At 42.6% G+C, this 27,261-nt stretch overlaps 1 protein-coding gene across 4 annotated transcripts; it reads right to left on the minus strand.

Annotated features, from left to right (window-relative positions):
* Nucleotides 1-7,266: 7,266 nt before the first annotated feature.
* Nucleotides 7,267-20,369, minus strand: LOC110296645 (killer cell lectin-like receptor subfamily B member 1B allele B). 4 transcript variants are annotated; one of them, XM_021165360.2, is made up of 6 exons: nucleotides 20,242-20,369; nucleotides 15,052-15,150; nucleotides 14,377-14,451; nucleotides 12,837-12,991; nucleotides 12,379-12,494; nucleotides 7,267-7,744 (listed from the first exon to the last, which is right to left on the minus strand). In XM_021165360.2, the coding sequence occupies exons 1-6, from the start codon at nucleotides 20,327-20,329 to the stop codon at nucleotides 7,597-7,599; spliced, it is 681 nt and encodes a 226-aa protein (XP_021021019.1). In that variant the 5' UTR covers nucleotides 20,330-20,369; the 3' UTR covers nucleotides 7,267-7,596. The 4 variants fall into 4 exon arrangements, with proteins under 4 accessions (XP_021021019.1, XP_021021021.1, XP_021021020.1 ...); XM_021165362.1 differs by having other exon boundaries at nucleotides 7,324-7,744; nucleotides 12,837-12,919; nucleotides 20,242-20,367; XM_021165361.2 differs by having other exon boundaries at nucleotides 7,488-7,744; nucleotides 12,837-12,982; nucleotides 20,242-20,344.
* Nucleotides 20,370-27,261: the final 6,892 nt, after the last annotated feature.

Consider the following 27,261-nt stretch of genomic DNA (forward strand, 5'->3'; position numbering starts at 1 on the left):
GGCAGTCACATGCCTAACATTCGCTTCAGCACTGGGACACATGATTGCACTGAGGATGCGTTTGTGAGAGGAAGCAGGTTATTTGTAACTCCCTTAGGAAGACATTCTCTGAATTTGTTTTTATGTAAATAGAAATAACTTGTGACTCTGAGACATCATTAAAGCTAGCCCCAGATGCTGAACGTGGAGCCAAAGGAGCAAGAAAAATATTGCTGTTCTGATTATCCGTTGTATTAAAAAGTACTGTTTACTACTGAACAAATCCCTCCAAAATGAGCCAGATTGAAAGGTCACTGGCTTTGTGGCTATCTATCATAACACAGGGCCTGCCAAGGCTCCACCAGGTGGCAAATGCAATGCACATTGCATTTTCCAATGCAGCACTGCATTATGGACCCAAGGTGGCGACAGATTCCCCTTTGAATCTATGAGCTAAGACTCCTGCTGTGAAAGTCAAAACTTCCTAAAATAATCTCTTGTATTGCTGGGTCTAGAGAAATGTGCAAAGATTCCTCAGAAGGTAGGGAGGAAGCCCTGAGAGGATTCACACAACAGGAGTCAATGTACAAATTGGCTTTGTGGGGTTGGGCTTGATCTCAGCCACCTTTAATCCCAGCACTCCTGAAGCAAGACAAGGGGATTTGAGGGCCATCCTTCAAATTTACACAGGGCTTCAGGACCCTGTCTCAAAAACAAAAACAAAACAAAAAACCAACACCAACACCACCAACAACAAAAAACAAACAAGCAAAACAAAAAATAAAAACAAAACAAAGCAGAACAAATTGGCATAGTGGAAAGATGACTACATGTAGGGTTGTGATCCTCTGCTCCACCACAGGGCTGGGAGGTTTGGGGATGCGGGACTTTTGCAGGGAGGAATGTCTGGGAAGGGAATCTTATTGATAATGCCCTCTGGGCATAAAGGTACCTTATTAGCATGGAGATCTGTGCCTTGAGCATACCTGACCGAAGGTCGAATCTCTTTTCCTGTTGTCTTGGTCTGAGATGTTAGGGATGCCTCATCTACATGTGGAAGGGCGTGGGGAGTTGGTTACCCTTACGTGACTGATGGCGGGCTGTGGCTATATGGCAGAGGTCTGGTACTGGGAGCAAGCTAAGCTCCTACTTGGCTTTTAAGCTCTACTGAGGACCAGGCTTCCTCTCACAGTCCACTGCCCAGCTAAAGACTGAAGCAATGATCAGAGAGAGTTCTGGGTCTGAGTCCTGACTCTCTTCCTGGTTAATTTTGTAACATTATTGAGACATAAGGCTCTGATGGGCAACTGAAGAAACTAATACTCGACTGTGAGTTTGAAGAGGTCAGCTAAGCATCTTTGGAAAATTCCACCAGACCCCTCCCCTCCTGGAAGAGAGAAGTCATTGAGCACATAGGCACCCCTCCCTGTTGTGGGCCGACCAGCAGCTCGCAAGGAACGGTACAACTGAGATAGCAGCTCGAGCTGAAAGAGAGGAACTAGACGGACAGAAGAAAGAACGGAGCCAAGTCAAAGGAGACTCTGATCAAAGCTCAATTTTACTATTCCGACACGCAGTTATGAAGGAGGGGAAGGGGTCCGTTTCCCGCCAAATGATCCTGGGGTCCAGTAGCAGGGTGACCACGTGTATGGCTCCGGAACAGCAAAGCGGCAGGCTCCAGCAGTGGGCGTGGCAGAACGATTGAGCTGCAAGCTCCATCCTGATGTAAACAGTGGAACCTGGGTAGGCAGGTTTAAGGCTGGGGGAGGGGAGGCTACACCTCCCCTCCTGAAGATAGAGACAGATTACATTTCTCTGGATGGGCCAACCCTTGACCACTCCCAGACAAGGGAATCCCTTGCTACCTCATTCCCTAAGGACAGATCAGTTTAAAAGTCATGTTGTTCTGCCAATCACACTGTGTCTAGTTGCTGTTGCTCTAGTCTACCTCTGAAAACTGCATAAAAACTGGCTGAACGGGCTGACCGGGGTAGTTGACTCTCCTTTGGATGCAAGATGACCCCCCAGCATGCTGGAACAATAAACTCCTCTTACTTTTGCATTGATCCTCGGCTCTGGTTCACACGCTGGGGCGGGGAGGGGTGGGGGGAGAGGAGTCTCTGGTAGCTAAGGCTCATCAGGTCTTACACGTTGTTATCATTCATTCAACCACTGGTTCTTGATTAGGTGGTTCCATATCTTGGCTGTATGAATAGTCGGCAATATGAAAATAGCCTTCCAATTATATCTGTAAGGTACTGTCTTTAACACCAATATACTGTTAAAAATGAAACTATTGGGTTCAGGTTTACCTTAAATAATAGATTTTGTTGAGCTACTGTTGATACTAGCAAGAAAAAGACCAGGTCCTGGTCAATGATCACATTTTCCACCATCAAGGCTGGAGGGCTTTTGGAAATTAGTTCAAGCTCATCCCCAAAGTGTTGGTTTTGTTGGGTTTTAGCTTCCTGAGGCAAGCTCTAGCTAGGTAGCCCAGCCTGGGCTTGAACTCTTGAGCCTCCTCCCTTGATGTTGTTATCTCTGGCATGGGTCTCCAGGCCCTGCCTCAAAATCATTTTAATAAGTAACACTTGGGAAGGAAAGCAGAGACAGTAAATGCTGAATTCACTTTGCCTGTGCGTAACAGAGAGGGATACGAGGAAGTGGGCACAGTTTAGGAACTCGGGGAAGACCATTGGGAAGGCCCTTGCTGTTGCTGGATTATTTAGATTTATTATGAAGACAGTTTCTAACTCATAGGGAGAGGCAGTGCCCGGTTATGCCTGTCCAGCATCAGTTCTTTTAATTTTTGTTGTTGTTGTTGTTTTTGTTTTTTTGAGACAGGGTTTCTCTGTGTAGCCCTGGCCGTCCTGGAACTCACTTTGTAGACCAGGCTGGCCTCAAACTCAGAAATCCACCTGCCTTTGCCTCCTGAGTGCTGGGATTAAAGGCGTGTGCCACTTGTAACATATGTACCTGAAAGGAGGAAGGTCTTTTGTTGGTTTTTGCTAATAGCTACTAACTGATTATATTCCCCTCTTTCCTGTCCCATCCTCCATCCTTGAAAATTTAAACTAAAACATTTCAATTTTTTTTCTAATCAGGACATAGGGCTAGAGTGGGATTGCTGGATGGCAAGTAGATGTCCCTTGCTGATTTTCAGAACGGCCATGTCAGCCTTCATTCCTACCCAGGTGGCACTTTATCTTTCCTCCATACCCTCATGACCATTCATCTCCTCTTTTGTTTTTAATTGATGGGAAACCACACTTGGGATGTGGCTTAGAGTTGCGGTTAGTTTGTATCGATAAACACTGAGTCTGTTAGGTGAGGTAGTGACTACCTGATATTTCACAAGCCTTCCTGGTAGAATTTCACCTTCGTAGCTGGAGTTCCAGAGATGATCCCAGTGGAATCCTCCACAATAGTGAATTGATGCTGAAGAAGAAGAGACAGAGACAGACCTTCTAACTCTTGGGAGTCATGAGAAACATTTCCACCCAATGTGGTCTTTAGGGTTACTTGATTTCATACGCTACATTCCTGGGTGGGGTGAACCATGAGCCATCAGGCAGGACTCATCTTGAGCAGTGTTATAAAGTTATTAGCAATACCATCCCAGGAGGCAAGCGTGCACATGATCATTGATGGGAATATTCCCTTCAGATGTGTGCTCGGATGGTGCCTCTGTGTTACTGAAAAGACTGAGGGGACACCATCCTGTCCCAATGAGTCTGCCTGTTCACTTCTCAGCCCTCCACCTCCAACAGCCACGTCCATCTTGGCTATGCTTTTAGAACTGTCCATGACCTTGACCATGGCTCACACATAGTATGTAGTATCTGGAAGATGCCTCTGAGCCTTGTAAAGAATGCAGATGTTGCTAGGCAACTCTAAATCTCTCGCTAATGTTCCCCACCTTGGCAATTTGTAATTATGGTTTTAAAATGCTGTACCCCTGAGCTCAGGCACTGTGGTGGTGTGAATATACTTGGCTCAGGGAGTAGGACCATTAGGAGGTGGCCTTGTAGGAGTAGGTATGACCTTTTTGGAGGAAGTATGTCACTGTGGAGTGGGCTTTTTTTTTCTTTTTCTTTTTTTCTGGATTGCTGGGAGTAATACATTTATTAAAAAGTGTTATTAACTTCATGAAGCAATAGACAGCAGCACAGTCAGGTCACAGGACCTGGGTTCCAAGGACTTGAAATCAGAGCCAATATGGTTTCTCAAGACTGGTCACATACAATCCTGCATGCTTAAGCTCTGATTCCCATACAGTAGACAGGGAAGAGGGTGACATGGTAATGTATGGCCATCAATCACTACTTTGATGTAAGCTTACCTCCCTGGTGAGAGAACCAAGCACCTCCAGGTCTGTTAGGTGGGGAATAACAGACAATGTCTCACCAGGAGCCTGGAGGTAACCCTGAGAGGCAGAGAACAATTGTCCACCGTCAGTTTTGTCTGTGTACCATCTGGGTCTCCAGGAATCACACCCAGGTCACTGGGCTAGGCAGCAGGCTCCATTTCATACTGGCAAACACTATTTTTTTCATTAATATGCAATTTAAAATGCTTCACATCAAATCAATTTAGAAAATGATATGACCTTCAGCAATCCCCCTCATTTTTACAAAGACGATCTTTCATTGCCCTGGAACTCTCCAATTGTTCTAGACTAGCTGGACAGCCAACTCATGATTCTGCCTGTTTCTTGCTTGACCAGGGCTGGGACTACAAATTCCTTCCACATCCTTGGCTTATACTGAGTGAGCTCTGAATCCACCAACCTCAGGTCCTCCTACCCATGTGCAATCCCTTTCTGACTGAATCATCTCTCTGCCTCCCTTGCATGCCTCTCATAATAAGCTTCCCAACAGCCCCTCAGCTGCCCCTTGGGATGACAGGTGTTCATTTGGCTGGGGTTTAGGTTTTAGTCTGCTGGCCTGTGCGCTCAGGTGTGTTTGAGACCCTCCCCCTAGCTGCCTGGAGGACAGTCCTTTCCTGGATGCCTTCAGATCAAGATGTAGAACTCTCAGCTTCTCTTCCAGCACCATGGTTGCCTGCAGGCTGCCATGATGATAATGAACTGAACCTCTGAAACCGTAATCCAACCCCAATGAAATGTTTGCCTTTATAAGAGTTATCTTGGTCATGGTGTCTCTTCACAGCAATGAGAAACTAACTAGGGCAGGCATCAAGAAACTTTTTGGAGATGCAAGCCCATTCTTGATCTGGCCATTAATAAAGGACTCAAACTTTTAATTGGATTACTCAGCATGCCTGTCAGCAACTATCGCAATTGTGGATCATTTCATTACCAGGTATTTTAGTCAGGTTTTTATTGCTGTGGTAAACAACAAATCTTCTAAGGAAAATTAGGTGAAGAACTCAGAGCAGGAACCTGGAGGAAGGAGCTGAAGGAGAGGCGATGGAGGAGGGCTGCTTACTGACTCGCTCCTCCTGGCTTGTTCATTTTGCTTTCTTATATTACCCAGGATCACCTTCTCAGGGGTGGCACCATGCACAGAGGGGATCCTGTCATATCAATTATTAATGGAGAAAGTGCCAGAAAGTCTGGCTTACATGCTCGTTTTGTGGAGTTGTTTTCCTAATTGAGGTCCACTCTTCCTAGATGACCCTGCCTGTGTCAGGTTGGCAAAAAGTTACACTGACACACGAGGTAAAGATTTCTCCTCTCTATTTGTCTTTCTCAGGAAAGAGTTCAGCTAAGACACTGTTAGAGCCCATGTTTATTTAGCAAAGCAAAGGAACTCAAAGCCATAACAAACTCCAGAAGAATACTGGAGCAGGCTGGTCTGGAGGTGGGTGGCAGCCCTTGGGACTCTAGATGGTGGATTTTTAAAAAGTGTCTTTTGGTGTCCTCTCTTCTTTGTCAATGTCAAGTTCCTGCGTTTGGGAGACAGCTTCATTTATCTACTCTGCTGACATTGATTCAGGACCAAGATGTCCCCACAGCTGTGCCTTCTCATCAGCATATTCACTGGTAGCATGTGTGGTCACTGAGAAAGTCCTCTGGTGTCTTTCTTACATGGGATCCCTCCTGCTTGTATCTGCTTAGCTGCATGCTCTTAACAGTTACTGACTCCTTCTAAAACACCACTGTTGTTAAGGATTGATTTCTAGCGTTGCTTTTCTCTGAAGTTTTTCCTAGGTAAATTGATTTCTAGGAATTTTCACAAAATGTATTAATTCTTTGAGTGTCAGTGTATTGAAAGTCATTATTATCAAATATTAAAACTCTTTGTTCCTGGCAAATAGAAGTTGAGAATTCATTGGAATCATGATATCATGTACTTCAGTTTAAGTAATTCAATTTGAAATGGAGTGATAAGAACTTGTAGAAGGCCATTTTTAAAAGACATTTTAGATCTCCTTATAAAGTAAATTCAATATTCATACTCCTTTTATTTTCATGGACAGTTTGGCAAATTTTTAGAAAAGGGGACATTCAAAAGATGTATCTTTTTTTTTTTAAGATGTATCTTTTTAAAGTTTAATTTTCCCCAATCATGGAAAGAAGAACTGCTTAAGCAAACTAGAGCAAAAAGGACAGCAGGAAGAGGTAAGTTACTTTAGTTTGCTTTTCTGTCACATAAACCAAAACCTTTCAAAGGAAAGAAGGCCCTCTCTGCCAGTAATGGAGCTGAGGAGCCTAGCCCCAAGGTGCCAGCCTTGGCTCAAGGTCTGCTGGTACATCGTGGCCTGGTAGAGGCATCACGTGCCCAGAGCTCAGTTTACCCAGTGTACTGGCTATTTTTGTGTCAACTTGACACAGCTGGAGTTATCACAGAGAAAGGAGCTTCAGTTGAGGAAATGCCTCCATGAGATCCAACTGTAAGTCATTTTCTCAATTAGTGATCAAGGGGGAAAGGCCCCTTGTGGGTGGGACCATCCCTGGGATGGTAGTCTTGGGTTCTATAAGAGAGTAGGCTGAGCAAGCCAGGGGAGGCAAGCCAGTAAAGAACATCCCTCCATGGCCTCTGNATCAGCTCCTGCTCCCTGACCTGTCTGAGTTCCAGTCCTGACATCCTTTGGTGATGAACTGCAGCATGGAAAAGTGTAAGCCGAATAAACCCTTTCCTCCCCAACTTGCTTCTTGGTCATGATGTTTGTGCAGGAATAGAAACCCTGACTAAGACACCCAGGATATGTGGGTGCTATTTAAACCTCTCTCCCCCAAATGCCCTAACCCTGGGCTTCTGGTGTCATTCGAGAGCAAAGGCTTTAGTCAATATTCTATCCCTCAGTGTGATGGCTAGTAGGGGACAGGGGAGAGACGGAGATTTCCCCAATAGTCTTCCGAGGCTGTCTGCAGGTGACCTCAGGGACAGAGACCAGCAAAGGTCACACAGACTCAAGGATTAAAATCAGGTGCCCCTCAGCTACCAGGGCTTCTTTCCACAGAACTCCTCTTAGAACGGCACATCTGTGTCTGTGTACACTTCCATTTATACAACGAGGAACCTTCAAAAATCCCAGTGTTTTCAGAGTCCATGCTTTGTGTCGCTAACTGCACTGGGAGGCAGACAGCAGAGACAGGTTAGGTGCAGAGATCTGGTGCGGATGGTAAAGTAATCGGGATGGGATTCACAGTCAGGAGTCATTACACGGGGTTTCACGGTTTAGTTCCTTTTGGCAGATCCAACGGTTGTCTGAAGCACAGCTCTCAGAAATCACTTTGCCCTCCCCCACCGAGAGGACGGCACAGCTGCCATTTTCAGTGTCACCAGTGATTTTTAATCTGAGGAGGAAGAAAATAACCGCCCTTAGTGTTTAGGATTTTCTATAATTCTCCTGAGTTGGCCATCTTCTCCTCTAGACTTCTAAGGACCATGGAACACACAGTTCTTAAGCACAGAACCTTCTTTGTGTAGTGGGAAGTAGTTAATGCAGAGACTCACAAGTGGTCACAGTTCTGAGAATAAGTGATAGTTGAACGCTCAGCTCTAAGTAGGCCAGTTACTCCCTCACCCCTACCACCTGTCACAGGCAACATCATGGAGAAGAGGATGGAAAGACTGTAACAGCCAGAGGACAGGAGGAGTGCCATGAAAATGTCTTCTGGGCTTGACTCGGTCGGTCACTCATGAACTCACTGCCATTGTGATGACCTGCATAAGACCTGCACAAGATTGGGACTGGACGGCCAACATTCCATCCCAGGTAGAAAGGGAGCTCTCGAGACCCCAGACTTTTTTGAGGTTATGGGCAGTTAATAGTTGCTGGGTGAGGAAGTGTTATTTTATTCAGTGATATAGCCATTAATTTGCCTATGCTTCCATGAATAATCCCCTATTCGTATTCAAGTTAGCAATCAGAATTAAACTCAAAGTGTCACACACACTGTTGTGTAGCACTTTCTTCTGATCTGAAATGATCCATCCTGGAGGGAGGCTCATTAAGATTCAGAAAGTTTGCTGGGTGGTTGTGGCTTTTAATTCCAGCACTTGGAAGGCAGAGGCAGGTAGATCTCTATGAGTTCAAGGCCAGCCTGATTTACAGATTGAATTCCAGAACAGCCAGGGTTACACAGAGAAACCCTGTTTTGAAAAACAAAACAACAACAAAGTAAATAATAATAATAATTAAATAAATAATAATCAGAAAGGTCTAAAGGGAAGCTCCTTAAAAGTCAGTAAGTAAACAACTCACAAGTCTTAACAACAAGCTCCTGAAACTGAGCATGAATGGAAACAGATATATGCTGTTGTCATGGCACAGCCCAGGAATATAGTTGTAGAAGTCTGAGTGCTTGTGGGAACACTACAAGAAAATAGGACAAGAGAATTGTGAATTTGTTTCTTTAAAACATGAAATGTTTCTAGAATTGGTTTTTGTGCTCCTCCAAGTGCAATAGATAGGGGTGAGTTTACTTCAGATTGCTTATTGCTACTTCATATAGATAATTGGTGTTTAAACTGTCCTGTGGTCTTCTGGAAAAAACACATTTGTCATGTTCAACCTGTCTTTGTTACTGTCTACAGCTTGAACTCATATGAACTTTCTCAGCCTTCAGTATAAATTGTCTGTGGCTCTGAATAAAGATGATTATTGCATGAGACTTTAGTCCATCTTATTTATTGGCTCCATTAAAAGACCTCTCCCAGGTCCTACTGTCTCTGGAGCTGTGATATGTTGTTCCTCAATATATCAATAATCATGAGTTCTGCTAAAATATATAATTTAACTATGAAGCATCATCTCTCCCATTGTATTTGTGGTTGTCTCGACAATCTCACATAAGAAAATGAGACATGGAAGATTAAATAGCTAATGGCTGCTTTGTGATCCACATTCAGTTATGGCTTATGAACCATGTGTGTCCTAACTGGGCACATATTGAAACCCCTGTGTCCAGCTGGTGATGCTACTCATGGGTGATTGGGTCATGAGGACTCCAATTCTGTCAATGGATTAACTCACTGAGTTTCCAGCTGAATGAAGTGAGCCTTTCAGGAAGAGGCCAGGTCTTTGAGAGGCCTATCTTCCCCCTGTGTCTCTTTTCTCTCTGTTCCTGTCTCAGCATCTTGGCTGTCTCTGCCCTTCTATTGTGTTTCTGCATTGCCACAGGAGTCACAGCGATGGAGCAACAGTCTATAGACTGAGACCTCTCAACTTAAAAAAAAAAAAGGATACCCAATCATCTTCCATTCTTGTTTATCTCAGATATTTTATAATGGTGACAAAGATGTTTTTATCATGGTGACAAAAAGTTGGTTGGTAAGAAATTTTATTGCATTCTCTGCAAGAACTTAATATGTGGGTAGTTTCTCTCAGATGTCAGAGATCCATACTTATATTTATTGTAATTTTTTCTTTCATACTCTATCTATACTATGTTGTTGTCATGGCACAGCCTAGGAATATAGCTGTAGAAGTCTGAGTGCTTGTTAGAACACTCCAAGAAAACAGGACAAAAGTCTTGTGAATCTGTTTCTTTAAAACATGAAATATTCCTAGGTTTTGTTTTTGTGCTCCTCCAAGTGCAACAGAAATTGGTGGGTTTACATCAGATTGCTTATTAGTACTTCCTATAGATAACTGGAGTTTAAACTGTCCTTTGCTTCTCTTGAAAAAACATTTGTGATGCTCAACCTGTCAGTTGGGACCTGATAAAGGGATCTGAAGACTCCCTGTTCTGTATTTTTGTAGCCTCCCCCAGCCTTGAGTAGGCTGGCTTTGACCTTGCTGCCACTGAGTATGAGACCACCTGGGGTGGAGCCTTCCAAATTAGATGGCTCTATTGTTCTGTCACCTGCTGCTGCTCTTCTCCAAGACACTGCTACCTGCTGAAACATCTGACAGATCACCTACAGGCTGGCAACAGGCACCAAGAATGGGTTGGGGGGCAGGGATGAGCCTCCCCCTTTATAAGCACAGACTCTTAGTAAACTTTGGGGCCTTGAACAGAAATATGTCTTGGCCTCCATTATTTCTCTCACCCACCGTTTCCTTCCATACAGCTCCGGCCTCCCACTCAGAAACTCAGTTAGTGTGGCCGCAGGCAGCTACATATTTTCACCAAAATTTGAAATGTGCTGCTTAAGGGATTCCATGTAAAGTATAGGAAAGTATAAAAAAAGACAAAGAAATGAGAAGCAATTATGTGTGTTGATAGGTTCTAAGTAGCCATTTTCCAAAGGAGTTACTCTAGTCCCTGGCTTTAAAACTCTACTGCATCCATCCATCCATCCATCCATGCAGGCATACATACATAGGTACATACATACACATGACCTTATAAAAGGTTGGTATCTTTTTAAATGTAAAAACTTTTAACCATCTTTGGAATCATATTTTCAGGCTGTTCTGAACTTCTTTAATCTTTGATATAGGTGTCACTCTGAACCAATGAACAGAAAGCATGACTTCTCTCATCTATATTTTAGATATAGCCCTATTGTCCTGGGGTAACTAATGTATCAGTGGCTATGAAGTTGTGCCCCTGTCTTCTCAGTTGTTAATCAGTGTGCAGGCAGAATTTATGGTATTGTCATTCTGTAGCCCACAAGTACTTTCCTTTCTTGCTTGCTTGCTTTCTGTCTGTCTTTCTAACTTTCTCTCTCTCTTTCTTTCTTTCCTTCCTTTTTCTTTTTTTCTTTCTTTCCTCCCTGCCTTCCTTCCCTTCTGTTCCCTTTCCTTCCTTCCTTCTTTCCTTCTTTCCTTCTTTCCTTCCTTCCTTCCTTCCTTCCTTCCTTCCTTCCTCCCTCCCTCCCTCCCTCCCTCCCTTCTTTCCTTTTCTCTCTCTCTCTCTTTCTCTCTTCCTTTCTTCCTTCCTTTCTTTCTTTCTTTCTTTCTTTCTTTCTTTCTTTCTTTCTTCTTTCTCCCCTTCCTTCCTTCTTTCTCCCCTTCCTTCCTTCCTTCCTTCCTTCCTTCCTTCCTTCCTTCCTTCCTTCCTTCCTTCTCTTTCTANCTTTCTCCCCTTCCTTCCTTCTTTCTCCCCTTCCTTCCTTCCTTCCTTCCTTCCTTCCTTCCTTCCTTCCTTCCTTCCTTCCTTCTCTTTCTACCAATTCTAAGGGTTGCCCACTCCAGTCCCCCCCCTCACTGAAACCCTCCCTCCATACCCCCTCCCCTTTTCCTCTGAGAGGACGCCTCCCTCGGGTATCCCCCCCATCCTGACCCATCAAGTTTCTGTCAGTTTGGGTGCATCCTCTCCCACTGAGGCCAGACAAGGCAGTCTTCAGGAATGCATACCACAGTCTGGCTACAGCTTTAGGAAAGCCTCTGCTCCAGTTGTTGGGGGACCAAAATGGAGACTGAGCTGCACTTCTGCTACATGTGTGCTGAAGGCCTCCTTTCAATCCTTGTGTGTTTATCTGTTGGTGGCTTAATTTCTGAAAGCTCCCACAAGACCTGCTTTCTATCTGTAAATGTTAGTCACATCCTCATTTGTCCAAAAAGATGATTCTCTGAGATCATCACGTTAGATAGCAAGCTTCCATGGAGAGGGCGCATAGCCCTCAATCTGGCCAAAGTGCAGCAGTATGATATAAACGGAATAGTCCTGCTGCTTGCTAATTGATTCCTGAGTAAGCTCTGAAGCCCTTCTCACTATACCAATTAACCTTTTTATTTTATTTTATCTTATTTTTATTTTTTTTAAAGGAGAAGGCTTTGGATGAAAACAGAGCTGGAGGCTGGAGCTAGAGGAGGAAGGGGGCAGAGCAGGAGACAGAGCAGAAAGTCCCCTGATGCAGACATGGGGGCAGGTGAAGCAGGTGGAGTAGCTGGCTGCTGAGGGACTGTCCCCAGCAGAAAGACTAACACGCTTATACTACACAGATTCTCCATGTCTTTACAATTAGCCCCCAAGGGGAACCCCCAAAAGCCCCTACAACAGAAATGAATATTCAAATTAGCTCTTCTAATACTCACACATCAGAATTTAAAGTTGAGCCATTTATCCACTTCCATTTCATGTCTGGCAATGTGTAACTTAGTCCAATCCAAAATGAATTGTATTCCTTCTTTATTAAGTCCTGTAGGAATTTCTACAATCAAAACAGAGCAGAGGACTTATTCCTGAGTCTGTGTATTGGTGACTAAGATTCTACCAGCCTCCTGAAATCTAGTTCAAGGTTCACCTGTACCCATTCGGAATCCCAAGGGTTAATTCTTCCTCCTTTGTGAAATTTGTGCCCCATATTATGGATCTAAAGGACACTCTTCTTACACATGTAGTTATTGGCTCACATGTCCAGTTAGTCTCTCACACTATGAGCTTCTATAATGTAAAGTCTCCACCTCCTTTGTGTGGAAAATCTGTTAAGTTTAGAGATGTTGGTGTAGCTTAAAGAACATGCTAATGAGTTCTGTTTTATTGAACAACTTACCAGTTCTTCTTGGTCTTGAATAAGCTGCAAAGTGGCTCCTTTTCTATTACAGTCAGCTAGACTTTCCTTCCAAGTGTTGGAAACTTGAGAAGCATGAAAGCACTTATCTCGGTGTGAAAGCCAGTCTTGTGGGCACTCTAGCTTAGCTGAACAATCTGAAGCAAGAGAAAGACATGATGCATTTCTACCCTGTTCTTGCTGTACCACAGCTGATTATACACAGTAGTGTTTACTAAGTAACACTTTTATTAACATGTACAGGAACAAGATTGCTGTTATGACATATTTAATATATATAAATATCAAAGACTTTATTTTTGTTTCTATTAATTAACTTCAGATAAAGTTAACTATCTGACAAATTTATTAAAACAATCAAGCATTTCTTGTGGTAGTTTGAATAAAAATAGCCCCCTTCCCCAGACTCATATATTTGAGTGCTTAGTCAACAGAGAGTGGCACTACTTTTGGAGTTATAGCCCCATTGAAGGAAGTGTTCATGGGGGCTGGGCTTTGAGATTTCAGAAGCCTAAACCAGGTTCAGTGTCCTCTCTTCCTGCTCCCTGCAGATCCAGATATAGAACTCTCAGCTGCTTCTCTAGGATCATGTCTGCCTGTATGCTGCCATGCTCCCCACCATGATGGCATGGACTTAAGCCTCAGAAAGTGTAAGCAAAGCCCAACTAAATGCTTTTCTTTATAAGATTTGCTGTGGCCATGTTGTCTCCCCACAGTAATAATCTAACATTGAGTCTAAAGCATTTCTCTAAAGCATATTCCTTTTTTTGTATGTGTGTGGTTCATGTGTACGTGTGTGCAAGTACGAACGCCTATGTACATGAAGAGGCCAGAGAAGAATGTAAGATCTCCCCCTCTCTCCCTCCTCACCTATCCTTTAGAAGCAGGTCTTTCTTTCAACATGAAGCTAATGGTTTTTCTGCAAAGCTGAAAGCCAGCAGGCCTCAGTGACCATCCTGTCTCTACCCGCTGCAGGGCTGGGGTGTTTATCACATAGATGCTGGGGTTATATCGCTTACACACTTACACACAAGCACTCTTTTTTTTTTTTTTTTGGTTTTCGAGACAGGGTTTCTCTGTGTAGCCCTGGCTGTCCTGGCACTCACTTTGTAGACCAGGCTGGCCTTGAACTCAGAAATCCGCCTGCCTCTGCCTCCCAAGTGCTGGGATTAAAGGCGTGTGCCACCACGCCCGGCTCCACACAAGCACTCTTAACTACTGTGCTGTCTCTTAAACCCCCATACTTTACTTTTTAGCTTAATATTTGTCTGTTAGTGACCAACTGGGCTTGCAGCCTGAGGAAGCATGGCCAAGTTGCTAAGATGCTGACAAATTTAAAATAAATTTGTCAAGGTCACATAGCTTCAGTGAAGTGTCCTGCACCATCACCTACAGGTCACATGACTTTTGACAAGGTCTTAACGTTTTCATGCTTCTGTTTTCTCAAACATGAGACTCACAATGGTGTGAGCTTGCCCAAAGGTGTCATGGTAGTGATCAAAGACCAGAATGTCAAGTTTACCTGTTGTATTTGTTGTTCTGTTCTCTTGAACATCCACACAGATTTTTTGTACTGATGATTTTTGTACTGATAGCACTGGTAATAAGAAAACAGAGGCAGAAGATGAAAAACTGTTAAACTAGAATGCGTATTGTATCTATCACTTCAGGAAGTGAAGTCATCTCCACAAGCTTGAGTATGGTCAGGAGACAATGCATTAGCAACATGTTAACAACAGACTGGTGGGAGACAGAATAAAGAGAGAACAAAGAAACAGATCACTTTGATTCACAGGGCTGTTAGGCTACAGGTTATCTAAGGGCGCAGCTGAGTCTCTCACTCTGCTCACACTCCTAACTTCTCTGGAAGTATACTCACACCCACAGTGTCGTCTGTGAGCATCCTCACATCCACACCAAGGAGAAGGTTCCTGACTGCCTTCTGAGGTTCAGTAGACACCTAATAAGCTCATATTTAGGCATTGTGGCTTTCATTTCTATTGTCGCCTTGTCACATGTGTGACCTTTTGCAGCGTTCTAGTACACATGTGTCACCCTATAATGATTCACAGAACTGGGAAGAAAAGAAGTGTGAGAGGGGACATTGTCCCATAACTGCTCATCATTGATCTTTCCCCAGACTCAAGGTAGCCAGATCATGTAAAGAAGCTGAAATAAAGAATTCTGTCTCACTTACCCAAGACACTGAGTCCAATCACGACCAGCACAAGAAGGATGAGGCCAGCACAGCCAAATTTCAGAGCCAACCGATGCCAGCGAGGGCAGCGACAGGTGTCTGAGAAGTTAGAGACGATACACGTTTAATCTACTTGAGTGCATTTGGAATGAAAGTCAGAGGTAATTAACATGGATTCAAGTTGGGGGTGGGGTGGGGTGCAGAAAAGAACCTTTCTCAGCCAGCTTACTGTACAGTTCTTCAAGATGAGTCGGGTCAAACAGTGTTTTCTCTGATAACATAGGACTACTTGACTACTCGTACATGTTTCATGTGAAAGGGGTGTGAGGAGGGGCGAACTCGACCGATGAGGAAGATGTCCTGAAAACTGCTGAGGGAGGACTTTACAAAAATAAGTTCTGTTGTGGATAGGAGCCAGCATTTCCCCCAAGAAGGAGCCTCTTCACTTATAGAAGGTGCACACACACACACACACACACACACACACACACTTACACACACAGAGAGAGAGAGAGAGAGAGAGAGAGAGGGAGAGGGAGAGGGAGAGAGAGAGAACTCAGTTTCATGCTAGGAACCGCCTTTGGTGCTGGTGACGTACAGTAATTCTATTATGTAAGTTGGGCCTGCTTCACTGTTGTCAAGAATGACCTCTGCCAATTTGGAGCAAAGCTTAGGCATCTCTGCTGCCTTGTTTGCTCTGGACAGAGTTTCAGTGTGTGTGGCCCTGGCTGGTCGAGAACCCTAAGCAGACCCGGGTGCTTAATATCTAAGCAGACCACTTAATATTTATCAACTGTTGTTGGCTACAGGTTATGAAAGTGCAGAAATTAAAATGGCAGACAAAGGGGGTACTGTGGTTTATGTAACACATGCCTACATCTACAATGCTACATTGATGAATGACTGGGCCCAATATCTTTGCTTCTCTTGGTGACCATATCAATTACTATACAGTGAGTTCTCACATTTATAAGAAGTTGAGGTACATCAAGTTATGAAATATGTTCATAAAGTATCATGATTTGGTCAATTAATTTTGATTTAAGACAACCTTGAAAGTATGGGTGTCATATGGGAAACAATAACAATAGTTTAATTTATGAAAATACTATGGAGAAATACTAGTTAGCTCCTATGCCTATAACTATTATACTTCCTTACTGCTCTCCTTTGGCCTGGATTATTTACATTTACAATCACAATGGTTTAATGAACTCTATCTAAGAAAGCTTTCCTAGTTGACTTTCAGTTGCTCTTCCTTCTCTTTTTGTCCAGGTTGGCCTCTAGCTCTCCATGGGGCTAAGAGTGGCCTTGAACTTCTGCCTCCATCTCTCAGGTTCTGGTGTCATAGGTATAAACCACATACCTGGCTAAGGTCTTTACTTCTGCACAGCACCATTTGATATATGTGTGTGTGTGTGTGTGTGTGTGTGTATTTCTCTTTTATTTTCTAAGTATTTCTTAATATAATAAATATATGTTTTGAGTTAACTCTTATTAATAAAAATCAGATGGGCTGTCCTTTATTTGCATTGTAATTTCAAGAATTGCCTTTATACCCATCTCTATTTTCTCTCTGTATTGTTTTTTTTTTTTACATTATCCATAGCAACTGAATTGCTTGACCCAGTTGAAGACAAACACCAGTTGTCTCTAGTCTCTAGACCAGAATTGAGATATGACATCCACTGAAGCAAGTTAGTTCCTTTTAAAATATTCCTTTAGAGAAAGGATAAGAGGAAAGGTTGGCAAGGGAGAAAAAAAAAATGTTCCGGAAGAGACAAAAGACAGTCTAACTTATGCTTGTAGCAGTAACTGTAGACCCAACAAAGTACAGACTGTAGATAATTACATGTGAAAAGCTGCATTTGTGTTGAACACACACACCCTTTCTCCATCGTTGTTCTCTAAACAAAAACACCATGCCAGCTGTTCCTCTGGCTTTGAAATGGGCTGAAAGTAATCTACAGATTATCTGAAGCGCACAGTCACATGCAAGCAGGTTACTGGTAACTGCTACATTATATGTAAGAGACCAGCATATGTGCAGGTTGGAAGCAATCCTTTGTGGACAGTGAGAACTGTTGTATCACAGTGAGAGGTGATACGGGACAGTCATGGATGGAAGCAGTCACTGTGTTGGGTTTGAGGGTGTGGCCAGTGGGTCACCAGTGCTTCTGTGTCCTGGATGGAAGGACACCAGAAGAGACTCCAAAGCCCCAAGGCCCATAATAGTTTTATAACCCATGAATGTTCTTATTTATAAGATGTGGGCAATATCTGCTACCGAATGTTCTAGAGAGAACTGTATGCGATAATCATTCTAAATCCCCGATCATAGCATCTGACCTTTGGTAACTGCTAACAAATATCATTTTCTTCTTATTTTTTTTTCTAAAAAGCAAGGGTTTTTGTTTTGTTTTAATTATAGGTAAAAAGTAATTTGAGTGACTTAATTTTTTTTAATCCATCCATGACAACATTTAAAGAACTCTACTTCTCAGAGTTGGGTTCCCTGTACTGTCTTGTTTTACTATTGAACTTATATACCGAAGGAGCTATGTGAGCATTGGTTATGTGGCAGAGCCTGCATGGAGCTCTTCTTTGGTATTCATGCAATGCTAAGTCATCTCCACTGTTCTAGGCATTCCAATGGCTTCCCCCTCAACATCTGCACCTATGGAATTCCCTCCAAGTCCCTTCCAACCTGTCATCATTCCTCCTGACTTGATCTCCAAAACATACCAGGCATGTGTGTTCCCCTGCAACACCACAGGCATGTTCTCCCTTTGCATTCGCAGGTCCAGCTTCCTAGAAGACTCATCTCTCAGACACTCAGCCTTGGTCCCCAGCATCTTTGAGCGCTGGACTCCAGCATCATCTCTCTAAAAGGCCTGCCTTGATGACTCTGCTTGACATGATGCTGTCTCTCAAGACCAAACTCTCAAGTCCCACCTAGATGCTTTTCTTGTTGGCATTCAGCATCTCAAAGTTGTTGATGCAAGTGTTTATATCACTGATTTTAAACTTCACAGTAATATAAAATCCACAGGGAGAAAGATGTTTTCCTGTTTCTTCATGGCTATTTCCCCAATGTCCAGAGCATTATTTATCTTATTGTAATTAGTTATCTCTGAATGAATGAACAAACTCCAGGGGCATTCGTACCGATTTTACCATCAAAACAGACCTTTGGTCATTTAACCACAAAGAAACTAGGTCACTGCCCCCGTCCCGCTTTCCGGTCCTTTTTGCTGGCAGATCTAATCGTGGTGCTTCGAGCTTACCACAGCTTGAGTCCTTTAGCTAACAGGTCCTGGCGGTTTCACAGTTACTATGCCAGTGCGTCAGCATTTTCTCTTCAAATATTATGCTCAGACATTATTTTTATTCTACTGTTATTTGTTTCTTTTCTTCAGGCTTATTTCCAGATTAGTAACCTTTAGGATAATGATTACTTCTTTTTAGCTGTTTTAAAGACTTCCTAGACACTTTTTATGAATTTGGTTGTCAGCCTAGCCTTTACCGCTGAAACATCTCACCAGCCCTCTAGTTTTCTTGATTTGGGATCATAGACAGTAGGATTTGAGAAAAGCATTATTATTTTTCACTATATTAGTTTTCTTTTTTCTTCTTCTTTTTTAATTAGGTATTTTCTTATTTTGCATTTCAAATGCTATCCTAAAAGTCCCCCATACCCACCCACCCCCACTTCCCTACCCACCCACTTCCACTTCTTGGTCCTGGCGTTCCCCTGTACTGGGGCATATAAACTTTGCAAGACCAAGGGGTCTCTCTTTCCACTGATGGCTGACTAGGCCATCTTCTGATACATATGCAGCTAGAGACATGAGCTCCGGGGGTGGGGGGTACTGATTAGTTCATATTGTTATTCCACATATAGGGTTGCAGACCCCTTCAGCTCCTTGGGTACTTTCTCTAGCTCCTCCATTGGGGGCCCTGTGTTCCATCCAATAGCTTACTGTGAGCATCCACTTCTGTGTTTGCCAGGCACTGGCATAGCCTCACAAGAGACAGCTATATCAGGGTCCTTTCAGCAGAATCTTGCTAGTTTTCTTATACCATTTTCAACAAGGTCTTTTCTCCACTTTTGCTAGGCATGGTGGGAAAACAAAGACTTGCTTTTTCCCAACACAAAATATCTGACACCATCAGCTCCCCGTGGAGTTATCTACCAGGCCCTCTTCCACTCTCCACTGACGCTTACATTAACATTATAATAAAGCTTATTTGGTGACTCTGAGACTTTCTCCTTGACTCAAACCTTTGACAATTTAATAGTTTCTAACAAGAACCACTAAAGTTGGAAGTCCACATGTCACAATACATAGAGGACATCACATTGGAAAACAACTGCCCTGTGTTCAGTTAGACAGCAGACTAGAATTTTGTTTTCATGATTATTTTATACACCCTCTACCTGAGTTTCTGTTCTCTTACATCTCAGCCATCCCTATGTCATGTACTTCACCTCTTAGTAGACTTCCACATTTCTTTTGCTAGGGTCATTAAATCCTCTGGTGGACAAGAGTGCTACTTTTGGCCAGCATTGAAAGATTAATTCCCAACTGGCTCAGGTAACTTGTGGTTCCTCCATTTATAGCTGTTATACTTTGCAAGAGAGAAAGAACCAGCTTTTTAACAAATTAAATAAATTTTAATATATAAAAATCACTGGCTTTTAATTTAATTCAGACCTTTCATTTTTCCTATGACTTTCCCCACAACGAATGTCTTCCTTTTCGGGTGACAAAGACATTAACAATGAAGTCTACGCCCTTCACTGTGAAGGGAGAGCTGGGGTTGCCACCAAGGTAGAATGGGATCGTAGTGTCCATGTTCTATAGACGAATTTGGAATTAGCAATGGAATGCAGCACGTATCTCTTAAACCACCCCTTGGCTCATGGGAGTAAAATATTATTTCTTAGAATTCTTAGCAAAGGCAGAATAGGAGAAGTAATGTTCGGATTTCCTTCTGACTACACGAGTAAAAATGGACTCTATGGCCTTTTGTAGAACTGCGGTTTTCTGCAGGCAGGATAGCTATACTATTCAACTCTTACCTATACCTGCTTGTCACCTTTAAATCAATGACTTACACCCATAAGTTTTAGAGGATAATCTTAACTCTGGAAGATAATTCAAATGCCAGAAGCAAGCTGCTTACCTGGGGAAAGAGATGGGGGTGATTCCTGCTTAGGTTCTTGGATCCTGGCTAGGTTTAAATCTGCATAGACCAGTGTTGTTGAATCCATTGTAGATGGAGGGACTTGACACTGGCCTGGTGAACAGGGACAAACTTTGAGTCCTGTGAGGTGAAATGAGCCAAAAAGGAAGTCCGCTGGGTATGCTGTGCTGTGTGTGTCCACACCCGCCCACACTGGTGGCTGAGGGTTTCTCCATAGCTATTGACTTTGGTGTCTGTCCTGCTCTCAGGCTTCCTTTTCTTTTTTTTTCTTTAGACAAGAATGTGCCATATACAGAACATAGGGTTTGGTTTCTAACAAATTTCTGGAAAGGTCTTTCTTATGTTCTTATTCCTCTAACCATCTGTTATGAGTTATCCTCTCAGATCTCCAATGAGTGAAATATTTATCCTGAGTTCAAATTTACCTTTCCCTCAGCCCCCAGGGATTAAGACGTGTAACATTTTATTCTATGTTATGAAAATGTGGATTAGGACACAAATGTACTATCTGACGTGAATTGAAGCTCTAACATCCTCCTGAAATTTGCATACTGTGAAGGGAGCTGTGGATTGTGGAGATGCGGCTGGGACTGTGGTGAGAACCCATGGCGACACAACAGGGAAAGCAGCAGGTCCCACTCAGTGCTGTTCTGAGCTAAGGGCTCCATCATTCAGAGCTCAGGGAGTGGAGGACTTGTGCTAACTCATCCAAGGATTTGTAGGCCTAGAGCCTTAGAGCAAGGACCACAAATGCCCCCAAGTCAGGTATTGTCATATCACAAGTGAAAAAGAAGAAGAAAAGCAAGGATTTCCTTAAAGCCGCTTTCTGTGGTCAGAGTGGAATTGAACAAGTATCTGGTACTGGCAGCAGTCTACTGGCTTTGAATTCTAGGAGACAGGGGATGTGTACAGACAACGTGGGGGTCACACTCAATTTTCCATCACCATGATGACTATGAAGTATGGGCAAGCCTGTGTTAGCATCTCACAGATCACTTAAGACACTGTGAAATGTCCTCAGCTGTCACTGATGACAGTCCCCTCACTCAATACTCATGCTATTGAAACCTAAGACTTCAACAAGTGTATGAGATTCTCCAGAGTTGTCCATCCTGAGAGATTCTATGTATTTATTTTGCTCAGATTACTAAACCTAGCAGGCAACAGTACTAATTTCAACCAGTGCTGAAATGTTAGTGTATATATAAATTTCAAATACATCAGGACCTCAGGCTTTAGTATATATAAGAATCACCTGAAAGTTTGTTAATAATTCACTTCCTATACTTAACCCTCCTCTCTTCCCTAGATATCACGAGTATCTTCAGTGGGAAATGTGTGAATAACATTCCAAATATTTGAGGTGGCTCATGGATTATGCTTAAGCAAACAGCCTTGGGGTCAGTGAATAAGAGGATAGATTAGAAAGATCAAGAGTACAGAGAAGTCTGAAGCTGAGATTAGATGAAAAATAAATCTTTGAAGATTGAAGTTTAAGGTGGTTTTTAGGTTTACTTTATTATTGTATGTGTATTGGTGTTCTGTGGGTGTGAGCTGCCATGTTGGCATGTAAGGTGGGAATTGTCCCTCTGGAAGGACAGCTGGTGCTCTTGACTACTGAGCCATCTCTGCAAGCCCAACATTGAAATGTTGCACATTCTGAAGCCTGACCGTGATGGATCTACAATGGCCTTACTAAAATCAAGAGATGTGAGGGGAGATACTTCCATCAGCAAGTGCTTCCAAAAGCCTCTAAGCCACAAATCGTAAAGAAACTAAAAATAACAACCAGTGACGATTGTTATTGCCCATGCAGCTGATAGACCACTTTTCCTGTGACAGAGTGGCAGGGGCAATACCAACTACTGAAAGTAGTTTTTTTTTACAACAGAAGTTTTGTTATGTGGCCATCATTGAACAGATAAAAATAAAACCCTCCTGAGAATACGTGTCAGGAGAATCTGACTGACCAAAGTCATCCGATCACCTAATTGCCCAAATGATAGTTCCACTGCAAAATATGTCAGATGTCAGGACTATAATGATCTTGTTGCTATAAATATAAGGAGTGTGGGCAGGTGTGTGTATTCGTGTGCAGAAGAGTTCAATGTGATATTATGCGTATACAATGCGTTATGAAATCTAAAGAGCTTAAAGCGTGAATGATTGTATGTGATCCTGGGTTTTATTTATTTTTATTTGTCCATGTCCGTGTATGTGTTTATGTCTGGGTGTGAACACAGTGTATGTCTGTGTGGTGTATGTGCATGTGTTTGGGAATGTACACACCTATGTGCATGCCCAGAGGCCAGAGGAGAGTTTTGGATATTCTTTCTTTCTTGTTCCTTTGATGCATGGTTTCATTTGGAGCTTGTAATGACTTTGTGTTTGCAGCTAGTCTGAAAACCAACAGCCTCCAGCCGTCCTCCTTTCTCTTCCCCTCTGGATGCTGGGGTTATAGGTGTTCCTGAGACCACACCTGGCGTGTTACATCATTCTTATCTGCTGAGCTATCTTTCCAAACCGTGATATGGAGTTTTAGAGAGGCTATAGTCAAAGTCATATTGAAAATCTCAAGGATTAAGAAAGACAGCTTTCCCATGATAGCCCGCTTTGATATTGAACTCTTTTGCTTTAATAGTGGAAGTTAGGATGTGTAGGAAGCATAGAGCAAAATATAAGCATTATTCTCTAGTGTGAAGGAATAAAAAAAGAGTGTTGTATGCCGGCCCGCAGCTTACAAGGACCGGGTACACCTGGGAGGCAGGCTGGGGCTGAAAAGAGAAACTAGACGGTCGAGAGAGAAAATGGAGCCAAGACAAAGGTACTGATCAAGGCCCACGATTTTACTCAGAAACTGTGCTTATAAAGGGGGAAGGCCCATTCTCCCCCCCCCCCCCCGCCCCCACTCTTGGTGCCTGCAGCCATTCAGTCAGAACTCAGGAACTCAGTCACCAGGCTTCTTGATGTATTGTTGACAAGTTGTTAGCACTAGTCTGCCAGAGCTGTTAGCAGTAAGTCTCCAGTTCCACAGGTAGTCAGCTATCTCAGGAACATCTCTGGAAGACAGGTTCAGCCTCTCAGCAGGTAGCAGAAGAGCAGGGCAATTATCATTTCAAAGAGGAGCCAGTCAGAAGAAGCCTGCCAAGTCGGGAAAGCTGCACTGCAGGTGGCCCCACCTCAGTGGCCGGCCTGGTCTATACCAGCCTGCTTCAGGCTGGGGGAGCCTACAAAAGAGGCTGTACAAAGACAATGGAGGGGCTGGAGAGATGGCTCAGTGCTTAAGAGTACAGGCTTCCCTTCCAGAGGACACAGGTTTGATTCCCACCATCTACTTGGCAGCTCCAAAACTGTAACTCTCGTCCCAAGGGTCCTGATACCTCTTCTAGGTTCTATGGCCACCAAGTGCTCACACCATGCACAGATACACATGCAGACAAAACACCCATACACATGAAATAAAATGAGAATAATATAGCAAATTAAAAAAAAAAAAAGACCAGACAAGGTGACTGATATTTCAAAAGTTAAAATCAAGAAAACTTTACACAGATACAAACAAACAAACAAACAAGACAAAAGCAGGGACAGATGACCCAGTTAGAGTAAGGAAGGAATACTTTATAAATTAAGGCACCATGAACGTATGAGCATCTTCAGGAAGAGCTTTTTTAAAAAATTATCCTAAAGATGATTCATCAGCAACTAGGAACTCAATGATCTGGTGGGCTCCATAGAGAAATAACCACAGGAAGACAGGAAGGCAGTAAATACACGAGCAAAAACATTTACTGACAATAACCAGTTTGGTTTAGGGAGTAAGAAGCTATAGTAGCAGAAGTGAAACATTCACTGTGAGTCAGAATTGTGAGCGAAACAAACCTCTTTTCATGAAAGAAGAAGTGTTTGTAAAGGATAACAGGATGGGAGAAAAAGAAGGGAGACTGTTGAAGAAATGGGGTATCAGTATGACCAAAGCATGGTATATGCACGGATGGATTGTGTCACAAAGAAAACGATTATGTTTTACACTTATTACTTCTAATAAATAGTGGGAAAAAAGACTAACCACTTTCCTTTCTAGACATTCTGGTCTCAGTTGATCCATAATAACTGCAGGAAATGGAGTCACGGAGATGCTGTCTTCAAAGTGGTGATAAATTCATTCTAATCAAAAACATTATAGTCAGCCAAAATTACCCTTCAGAAACAAAGAAACTGAGACTTTCTGAAATATTCAAAAGCTGAAGGAACATATTACCACTGGACTTGTTTCACAAGAGGTAATCCAGAGTCAAATCAAGTCAAAGCAGGAGGACACTCAAGAGAAAAACAAAGTCATAAAAAGTCTTCAGCATACACAGCAACACAGGTTGTAATACGGGTACATAGATTTTAAATGTTGAACATATAAGAAAACAGGAATAATCAATTATACGACAGTGTGTATGTGATACTTTAAAATGCCATATGTAACATCAGTGACAAAGCCTTGGGTGAGTAAGACTAATCGGATGTTTCGTGATTGAAATTAAGCTAAAGCCAGTTTAAGATAAAATTCTGCACTTTTAAGCTTTATATATGAACTAACAAGATGGCTTAGTGGGTAAAGACACTTGCCACCAAGTCTGAGTCCGAGATGGATGCTGGAACACACATCGTAGATAGAAAGAGAGGACCAATTCTAGCAAGTTGTCCTCTGATCTCCACATGTGTGCACACAGACTTTAAATTTAAATAGTACTTTTAAAAAATTCTTAAAAGCTTTTTTATATAATTGCAACAATAACCACAAAGCTAATGCATATAGTGCCTTAGTTGTTCTATTGCTATGAAGAGACACAATGACCAAGGCATCTTATAAAAGAATGCAATTAATTGGGGCTTGCTTACAACTTCAGAGAGTGAGTCCATTTTCATTATGCTCATGGTGTGGACACCCCCCCACACACACCCCCTGCCCTGCCAAAGTCCATGTCCAGTGACATACCTCCTCCAACAAGGCCACCCCTCCTAATGCTTCCTAAACAGGCCACCAACTTCGAACCACATTCAAATATATGAGCCTATGTGGTCATTCTCATTCAAGCCACCACCATAGAATAGAGACAAAAGAAAATGAATTGAGTATCAAAGCATAGCATTACAAAAAACAATTTACAAAATGAGTCAGTAAGAGAAGACACAAGAGAGGGGGAATCAGAAGCACTGACAGGTAACAAAGTAGTCACTTTCTGCACTCCCCTTATAACAGCAACTCAAAAAGAAAATTAAGAGAACAATTCCATCTATAATATCATGAAAGAGACTAAAATACTTAGGAATAAGCCCAGTTATAGGCATGAAAGTCTTTCGTAGCAAACATCATAAAACATGCTGGATGAAATTAAGCAGACACTAATAAAGTAAACCTTGGATTAATGAGATGGCCGGATTAATACTGTTGAGATGATTGTACTAGCAACATGTTCTACAGGTTCAAAGCAATCTCCATCACAAGCCTAATAGTTATCTCTTTTGAGATAATGTAAAAATGTACTCTTAAGTTTAATCAGAACCTGGAGGGATTCAACATATTCAAAACAGGTTTGGAAGCCTACAAAGTTGGAGGACCGATGTTGCTTTTAAAAAGTCCTTGTTTTCTGTAGTAATGAAGATACTACTTGTATAAAGATGAGCAGAACTGGAAGCCAGTGATGTAGCTCCATTGGTAGAGTGTTTACCTATCATGCACAAAGACAAGCAGATCAAGAGAAAGAAGCACAGAGCAGACAAGATGAATAAATGCCCATGTTTATGGTCAAATGATCTGGATGAATGTATCCACTTAGATACAATGGCCTCTTCAAAGCATAATACTTTTAATTTTTAGTTGTGCGCATGTTCCTGAGTGTGTGTTTGTGTGTACAGGAGCCTACAGAAGTTGGAAGAGGGCACTGGATCTCCTGGAAGTGGAGTTGGTTATAGGCATTTGTGCATCATCATGTGTGTGCTGGGTACTGAACTTAAGTCCTCTGCAAGAGCAACAAAATGTTAACTGGTGAGCCACGTGTCCATCCCTCAGTGAGTAATATTTAGAAAGCTGAATGTCTACACACAGAAAATGAAGTTTGACTCTTATTTTACACCACATGCAAAAATCAACTGGAAATTGATTAGATACCTAAACACAAACCTAACATTTCTGAAAGAAAATATGTAGGGAAATTGTCATGACATTGCACTTGACAGAAACTTCTTGGAAGAAGTACCTAATTTGTTAATAATGAAAGCAAAATAGACAAACAAGACTATGTGAACCTTAAGGATTTTTAAAATGACTATGGTCACAGGTGACAAGAATCATAGGATCCATGAAGCATAGGAAAGGGCCTGGAACATACAGGGAGAGTCCACGGTGGAATACTGGGAGAGGACATACTTCCGGTTAGCCAATGTCTCCATCAAACCCAACTCCTACCTTTAACCACCTCCTAAATTTCCATCCTACATGGGATTAATTCACTCATTATGTGAGAACCCTCAGAACTGAATGGCGTCTGGATATATTCTCACAGACATTCACAGAGATGTGCTTTTCTAAGACCTTAGGCATTTGTTTCTTCATCCAAGCAAACTAGCAATCATGGTTAAGTACCACAACAGCATAAAGATGGCCAAGGAACTTGTGAAGAGTTGTACAACATCCCTAACTATCATGAGGTTTGAAATTAAGACAGTGAGAAAAGACCTCTGGTTTCCAGTTATGCATGAAGGAGCCTGGAAGTTTCCAGTTCATCCTGGTAACAAACACCAATGTGAAACAGCTGGAAACCAAAGGGCTCTTCAAGGCCCTGCAAAGAGAGGTAAGGGCGCAGGGAAAGATGTGCTCCCCGTACTAGAGGGATAGAGGAGGGAGGGCAGGAAGCCATGACTCGTGCTAGCAGAGATCCAGGCTCTGCTTCTCCTAAAAGAGATCCAGAACCAGCAAACCTCAGCTGCGATTGCCAACGTGCTGCA

Source organism: Mus caroli, chromosome 6 (assembly GCF_900094665.2).
Source record: "Mus caroli chromosome 6, CAROLI_EIJ_v1.1, whole genome shotgun sequence".
Lineage (NCBI taxonomy): Eukaryota > Metazoa > Chordata > Mammalia > Rodentia > Muridae > Mus > Mus caroli.

Excerpts from the sequence above, each read along its gene's own strand:
- LOC110296645 (XM_021165360.2), bottom strand. The coding sequence starts at position 20,329 with ATGGATTCAACAACACTGGTCTATGCAGATTTAAACCTAGCCAGGATC. Across the intron at positions 15,151-20,241 it reads ACCCCCATCTCTTTCCCCAG|ACACCTGTCGCTGCCCTCGC; the intron begins GTAAGCAGCTTG and ends CTAACTTCTCAG. Across the intron at positions 14,452-15,051 it reads GATTGGACTCAGTGTCTTGG|TGCTATCAGTACAAAAATCA; the intron begins GTAAGTGAGACA and ends TCTTATTACCAG.